Source organism: Oncorhynchus tshawytscha, linkage group LG23 (genome assembly GCF_018296145.1).
Source record: "Oncorhynchus tshawytscha isolate Ot180627B linkage group LG23, Otsh_v2.0, whole genome shotgun sequence".
NCBI classification, from domain to species: Eukaryota; Metazoa; Chordata; class Actinopteri; order Salmoniformes; family Salmonidae; genus Oncorhynchus; species Oncorhynchus tshawytscha.
Window position 1 is genome coordinate 8,345,562 of NC_056451.1, and position 8,260 is coordinate 8,353,821.

Consider the following 8,260-nt stretch of genomic DNA (forward strand, 5'->3'; position numbering starts at 1 on the left):
CACTTCTTCCACCGAGCCAGTGACGAAACACAAACATTTCCCGCTCCTCCACCCCCACAGAGACCCGCAGGGAGGGAGGGGAAAAAAAGCATCCTTCCTTTCCAACCTTCCTTGAAGTCATCTCAAATCTAATTGGTTGGATTGGTGAAAGGAATATAGGATGGTAACATTGCTTAGGCTATACCTATCCAATCAATTATAGACCTGTGCTTACCTAAAGGAAACAAGACAGGAAACCAAGAAGGAAACAAGGAAGGTAACAATGAAGGATGGATTTCGAAAATATTCCAACAGGGGCATGGCCCCGCTCGGTAAGCGGCAATTTCCCAGCCCAGGGTGAAGTCCCCTCGTGCACCTGGCCCTTAGCTGGAGACAGGAACAGGAGGTTGAGGGAGGTCACCGCCCATAGCCAGTTGGAGGACAGCAGCAGTACACAGCGCCTATTTTTAACAGGAGCTTCTAATTCAACCAGTCACCCATTTCTTTTTCACAACTCATAAGGGTTTTCAGAAGATAGACAGTCAACATATCTTCAGTGGTTGGCTGGTGGTGTTTCTTTGGGGGGTTGTGAGGGGGTGGGAGACTGATTAACTCTACAGTGGTGGAAGTGAGAGACAACAGAACAATATGTTTTATGAGGTACAATTTGCTTGTTGTTCACCATGATGTTCCGCTGGTTGTGGGACTTCAAGAAGAACCTCAAAAGTACTCGCTCAGAGTGAGTTTTCATTTGGGAAAAGGACAAGTGATTTGGCCTTAAATGATCTGTCGTCCTCAGACAAGTCTGACAAAGCAGATGAAGCTTCAATGCTGGATTTTCAGTTTGTTATGTCAGTTGTGGCAACCCTTCAGTACGCAATTACCCAACGTCTTATTCAACTGTAGCCTTATCGCAACATAGGGAGGCTCACTGCCACAGAAAGCCTGCAATGTGTCTGTCCCTCCGCTGCAGTACTCTGAACAGCAAGCAGTGACGCTGATCCCCTTCACTGTGTTACGGTGTCCCCATACAAATATCACACACACACATATTCATTGTGTCCTCACGTTGCAGTCGTACATTCAGCACATGCACATTCACTGCCTGTATTTGCCTGTGCCGACACATCCAGCTCTAGAAAAATACATAGAGAGAAGAGAGCAAATCTTTGGGAGGGAGACACTTTTAAAAAGAGCTGCTTCATGTTTGGTGTGTGTTTGCTGTGCAGACAGTAAGATAAGACAGATAAAGAGGTGTGTGTACATGTGCGCGTGTGTGTGTGTGAGTGTATTCCTTGATTCATGTCAGACGTTCTGTTTGCTCTGACGATTGTGTTTGTTCTGACGTGCCTCCGCACCAGCCCCCTGCACCGTAACTACACTTTGCTTTTCTACACTGGCTAATAACCTTGTCTGAAGGTAAAGTAAGGAAGATGTGAACAATTTAAAAAGAGAAGAGGTCAACTTCCTGTTGATTCAGCAATGACTAGAACAGACTTGGGGAAATCTGCCAATAGCCCCCTCCCTGATATCAGCTCTTCAAGAGCCAACGAGGCAGCACCAAAACCATGCAGGATCCCAATGAGGCAGAATATCAGATAGTTAGAAGGATACAGAGGGAGAAATGTCCAAATGGAGGCCATTTCCACCTGATGAGGACTAGCAAAGGAGGATTGGCTTGCTGGGCTGTCTGTCCAAACACAAACATGCCCGCACGCACACACACCTGAACAAATTGGCTTTGTTTAGAGGCATCATGTCAGTTCTGGCCAGGGAGGAGGCCTCGAACATTTACCTGCCATTGTCTCCTGTGCCATCCTGTCTTGGTGGTTGGCACACACAGAGGGGGGTACTTACCGCCTCTGCATTTTGTTGAGAACCTGAAGCCCATTCACATTTGGCACGACATGAGCTGAGCGGGAAAACCGTTGGTTTGGGCTGATCATAAGATCACAAGGCAAACCTCTCGCTGCCTTAGCAAGTTATTTTCCCCTCTAATATCAAGTGTTTGTAGCCCTGCTGTTGCAATGTCCGCCACAGCACAGTCAGGCAGCAACTCAATATAGCCCGTGGGGACAATTTGCTACAGCTCATTCTTCATCATACTTCATAAATGCCCAGAATATTAAGGGTTTGGATGCATGTTGTTTTTGTGTTTATCTTACATCTCTATGACTATGTACCCTGACAAACCACAGGCACGGCCTGCATCTGAAATGGCACCCTATTCCCTATATGGTGCACTACTTTTGACCAGGACCCATAGGTCTCTGGCCAAAAGTAGTGCACTATGTAGGGAACAGGGTGCCATTTGGGATACGGCCGTGGGATTGGCATTGTGAATGCGAAGGACCAGGAATAGAGACGATGGTTCTGGAACTCTGCCAAAATGGGCTGAAACTGTGGAATCTCATGTGACAATGGGAAACAGCAAGAACAGATACCACTCCAGGGTTCCCCAATAGGAGGCACGCTGTTAGACATAAAAGACTGTAAAATCACCACAAAATCAGCTCAAAGTGATTTTAATTTAGGAAATCTTGTTCCCAAGTATTCCCACGCATAAATAGAGAGGCATATGTGATCGTATCCCATCGTAATCAAGGTTTGAAATGATTCTGTTTTTGTCAAATACTATGTCCGTTTGGGATTCTTGGAGTCAATTTGCACTGTACAAATTATTTATAACTACGTTCCGGCCCAACGACCATCAGCTCAAGGAAAAATCGGCCCACAGCTGAATGTAATTGGGGACCCATGCACAACACTATACTGTAGATAGCCTGGCACTAGAGCCAGCCAGATAGTTGTTAACCTCTATGCTTTTCTAAAGCACTGTGTTTTTTTTTTGGGGGGGATGTTTCATTCAGTGCTTCATTCAAGGCAGTGCAACTGAAACATACACTAGACTAGAGTGGACACAAATGTTTGGGAGGATGCAGTGGAAATCCCTTCCTTCCAGGTCAGTGGGCCTATACTCAATGACCTCCAGGCAGAAACCTTGCCTATCTCAGCAAAATATAATTGTAAAATGTCACATTGACATTCACTTTCTAAGAGTGCTATCAAAGCTGTAGAAATAAGTCAGGACGTTCCCGCTGATTCAATACTAGGACAAACAGGTTAGTGACCATGGTGTGGGACTGTTGGTTATCACTTAACCACATGACCAAATGACAACATGCCACATCCGTCACATGAAATGTCCCAAAGTCATCCACTTCCTGTTTGTCTGAACACTATCCCCTGCCTCCTCTGCTCTCTCCCCTGCCTCCTCTGCTCTCTCCCCTGCCTCCTCTGCTCTCTCCCCTGCCTCCTCTGCTCTCTCCCCTGTCTCTGCTCCCTCTCCTGCCTCCTCTGCTCTCTCCCCTGTCTCCTCTGCCTCCTCTGCTCTCTCCCCTGCCTCCTCTGCTCTCTCCCCTGCCTCCTCTGTCTCCTCTGCTCCTCTCCCCTGTCTCCTCTGCTCTCTCCCCTGCCTCCTCTTCTCTCTCCCCTGCCTCCACTGCTCTCTCCCCTGCCTCCTCTGCTCTCTCCCCTGCCTCCTCTGCTCTCCCCTGTCTCCTCTGCTCTCTCCCCTGCCTCCTCTGCTCTCTCCCCTGTCTCCTCTGCTCTCTCCCCTGTCTCCTCTGCTCTCTCCCCTGCCTCCTCTGCTCTCTCCCCTGCCTCCTCTGCTCTCTCCCCTGTCTCCTCTGCCTCCTCTGCTCTCTCCCCTGCCTCCTCTGCTCTCTCCCCTGCCTCCTCTGCTCTCTCCTCTGTCTCCTCTGCTCTCTCCCCTGCCTCCTCTGCTCTCTCCCCTGTCTCCTCTGCTCTCTCCCCTGCCTCCTCTGCTCTCTCCCCTGCCTCCTCTGCTCTCTCTCCTGCTCTCTCCCCTGCTCTCTCCTCTGCTCTCTCCCCTCCCTCCTCTGCTCTCTCCTCTGCTCTCTCCCCTGCCTCCTCTGCTCTCTCCCCTGCCTCCTCTGCTCTCTCCCCTGCCTCCCCTGCTCTCTCCCCTGCCTCCTCTGCTCTCTCCCCTGCCTCCTCTGCTCTCTCCCCTGCCTCCTCTGCTCTCTCCCCTGTCTCCTCTGCTCTCTCCCCTGTCTCCTCTGCTCTCTCCCCTGTCTCCTCTGCTCTCTCCCCTGTCTCCTCTGCTCTCTACCCTGTCTCCTCTGCTCTCTCCCCTGCTCTCTCCCCTGCTCTCTCCCCTGTCTCCTCTGCCCTGAGTCAGTTTTTATTTAATTTTTTAATTTTTAATTTCACCTTTATTTAACCAGGTAGGCTAGTTGAGAACAAGTTCTCATTTGCAACTGCGACCTGGCCAAGATAAAGCATAGGAGTGTGAACAGACAACACAGAGTTACACATGGAGTAAACAATTTAACAAGTCAATAACACAGTAGAAAAAAAGAAAAAAAAGGGGAGTCTATATACAATGTGTGCAAAAGGCATGAGGAGGTAGGCGAATAATTACAATTTAGCAGATTAACACTGGAGTGACAAATGATCCGATGGTCATGTACAGGTAGATATTGGTGTGCAAAAGAGCAGAAAAGTAAATAAATAAAAACAGTATGGGGATGAGGTAGGTAAAAATGGGTGGGCTATTTACCGATAGACTATGTACAGCTGCAGCGATCGGTTAGCTGCTCAGTGAGGATCGATTGCACAGTGAGGATGTGTGACACAGTACAGACATACGCTCTCCCTCTCAGGTATTACTGGACTTCCCAGAGCTGAACAACAGCAGGCTGATGCCATACCCCTGGAGGTAGTCCTGTAGCAGTCTGCCCAGAGCAAGTTGGTTATGCAAACATAATAGCAGTGTGTGTGCAGACAGTGCTGTGTGTGTGTTTGCCCATAAAATCATCTTCATTATCCTCAATGCCTCATATGCATTGCTTCTACACCTGCATTGCTTGCCGTTTGGGGTTTTAGGCTGGGTTTCTGTACAGCACTTTGAGATATCAGCTGATGTACGAAGGGCTATATAAATACATTTGATTTGATATCTACAACCATTGTGTTATGCACTAACCATTATGCATATCATTTTGCATAGTCACTGCCAATTTGTGTGACTGTAAGATGTCAAGCCTAAAACCTTATCAGAGATCACAGAGAGCATGTTTGGACCATCTTTTCCATATTATTGGGAGGTGAACCCTCCTTCTGGCCAGTGGCCACATCAAAAACCCTCTTTTCGTAGGCAGTTCGATGCTGAATTATGCACATGTTGATGACTTGTATATTACATTGCAGTGGCATTTCTTATTGTGACAATTGGTCTGCAATGCCTTGGCGGTTTAGGACTGGGATCCCCCAGCTGTTGTGTAGATAACTGTATTACACTGTGACTGCTTATCATCTTACCTCCTTGACTTTCTCCCGACGCTGAAGGGTCTGAGGGTCGCTCGGCTTACCATGTTCGATCCCCAAGGGCGGCTTTAGCAGACATTTTTTAAACTTGTTGTAATCGAAAGAAGTATCCGTGTTGGCACCCTGGTTAGAAGACGAGGTCACTTTCTCACCCTTAGAAGCCGACTCCGTTTTAGACCTCGACAGCATCATGTCCTCCAACGCTTCCCCGCCAGCGTCTTTCTTATCCGTTTTAGCCTCATTGGTGACAGAGGGCTTGCGGCTCAAGGCTTTGAGTTTTGTGCTCGTCTCCCCTTTGGCCGAGGTGATGCCCCGGAGATGTTCTGGGTCCTTTGCGCCCTTCTTAAGATGCTCCCTCACATCATTCTCAGACCCTACGGTTACTGGTTGGCTCTCCGTCTTTGAGAGAAAAATACGTTTCAAACGGACAGAGTCGGGTAAGAAGAATAAGGCCCCGAAACACAGAGTTACCAAGCCCGAGAGAAAAAGTAGAAAGACGAATTTCTGGGATAGGCGAAGACCCATGCCCGATGCTGACACACCGGGCAACTTTCGGAAAACCATTGAATCAATTTTTCTTTATGGTAGCCTTAATTTATTCAGCAGTTAGGCGATAGGTTACAATGGTTGTACAACACTCCACTTTCACACCCTCTCCGCTGGAAAGCTCCCCTATGTGTCCTTGTTTCATGTGTACAAGTTGATATGAGGGGTTGAAAAACACACCCGTGTGACAAACTGATTGCCACGACTCTCCTTATCGTGCAATCGATTGGACCTGCATAGGTAAAGGTTACCTTTCAAATGTAGCAATCGCGTTTGGCAATGAGACCAATAATGTGCACATCACATTGGCATGTATTGGTTATGACAGTCATAGCACACGCGTTTGGTGTTTTTCTCTTTTTCAATATGTCACATTCACAAAGAAAACGACAGGTTTCTAATAAATGCCACTGTGTTTGCGTAATCCGCGCTAAATCTATGGATGTGAAATAACGAAAAATGCCGGAATCTACACTGAAATGACACAGATGTTGCGTTACTTTTACGTAGCCTATTGATCATAAAATGCACCCATCACAAAGCCAAAGTAAAGTTGATCGTATCTTCATTATTCCAAGTCGCGACAATCATTGGCAAATACATCACCGGATGGTAAAAGCATGCGTGGAGCGTCTTTATCAGCAGGTCCGTTCATAGCGGTCCCCGTTGCAGGTCACAGAATGATCTGTAAAACCGAGGAATCACAAGCACAAGCGTCTGGTTTAGTATCCTGTAAGGTAGGCGGATGCTGCTGCTGTATGAACGTGTGTATTTATTCATGCCGCCACCGTCAGTTAGAAATCTGCACGTTCGTCAGTCTCTCATCATATCTGAATACGCAGCACACAACCCACACAGCGAAGGTGAACGAAGACCGTGTCGCAATACACGCAAGAATTTGTTTTAGCTTCCAAAAAAATCCGTAGAATGGAGGCTAAAAAGAGATATAGTGCAGCTTGCAGTTCAATCCCATCAACACATCGTGTCTTCCACTCGCCGTCTATGGTTTGTCTTCCCGTGCGCACCCTTGCTGTACCGTATTCGCCCGCTTGCTCGCCATCAGCGCAGAGACGTAGAAATATGATATAAAATATAGGCTAGAGTGAAACGAATACTGTCGCTAAACCGAGTGGGTTGGTCGGGCTCTCTTGATGGATACCCACAGCGGCTTGTCAAAACATGGTAAAAGCCATACGAACCCACAGTCGAAGGGAGGACCCGCAGCGGGGGGTTTATCGGGCTCTCTGGGCAGTCAGTTATGAACCAAAGTGGCTGTGGGTCCTATTCCCAGCATTGGAAATCTCATTTTAGCCTACCGACTGAGTGGGGCATATATATCGATAAGATTGTAGATATTAAACAATTTTTTGGCCAAAAATCCATGGCACCGGTCATACATTAATACCTCAAAGTAGCCAAAATAGTCTTCATGATGAATAGACTTCCAAAATGATGTGTATGTCTCTAGACATAAGACAACATCTAATATGAAAGCCAATAACATTGATCAGATTCAACATGGGATGTGTAATGAATAATCGTACGTGTCTGTTGCATAGAACAGTATGCTGATCACATGCCAAAAGTTTGGAAAGTTCTACCTCTGCATATAAGAAGAGAGAGGAGGGCAGATGATAAATTGCAGACATACTGTTGTCCAGGGACAAAATAAGATAAATGGTCCCAATTAACATGGTGGTAGCCATTAACTAAAGAGCTATGCACAGCACTATCAAACCAACTGGTAGGTGGGGAGGGTGTGGTGGGCACCATCAGAGAGTTTACAGGACAACTATAATGCATGGCGAACAAAAATAGGTATTATAGTCTCTCTCTTTCTCTGGGCCTAATAATGCTTAGTTTGTGGAATCTTGGGTACATCTGCTTCAGTGACATTGGGCTCAGAATAATGTTCAAATGTGTGTTGAGCATTTGTTTATGCAATTCTCACACTCTATTTGACCCCCGAGTCTGACTGTCAACACATCTCCCACTGTAGGTGTAATACAATCAGACTAGCTGCTTGTAATCTGTAGCGAAGCTAGCAAAAGAGGAGAATGAACCGTTAAATGACCCCATGTATTTCTTTGCAACGTGGTCTCAAAGCATTTCTTATAATTCTGTATGTAAATCCGAGACACTCCATTTAGTATGATATATTACATTTAGTATGGGATGTATTCATTTGTGGATCCCATCTTCCATTCCGTATGATATGTTATGAATTGCAATTTGTACATTACGAATTTGCAAAGCGTACAATATGGTACAACATTTGCTAACGTATGATATGTTACCAATTCCAATTTCTTGTAGCTCACGTTAACTAGGTGGCTAACGCTAATGGTAGCTAGCTCTAGGTGTTAAGCTAGGAGTTAGGTTA

The 8,260-nt window shown here is 46.6% G+C and overlaps 1 protein-coding gene across 2 annotated transcripts in view; it reads right to left on the reverse strand.

Annotated features, from left to right (window-relative positions):
* LOC112223054 (mannosyl-oligosaccharide 1,2-alpha-mannosidase IA) overlaps positions 1-7,092 on the reverse strand; it is a 231,272-nt gene extending 224,180 nt beyond the window's left edge. Inside the window, exon 1 of one of the 2 annotated variants that reach the window (XM_024386002.2) lies at positions 5,326-7,092. In XM_024386002.2, coding sequence (XP_024241770.1) covers positions 5,326-5,895 — 570 coding nt within the window. In that variant the 5' untranslated portion in view covers positions 5,896-7,092. The remainder of the gene's footprint in view (positions 1-5,325) is intronic. The other variant, XM_024386004.2, reaches the window with a different exon arrangement.
* Between the last annotated feature and the right edge of the window lie 1,168 nt (positions 7,093-8,260).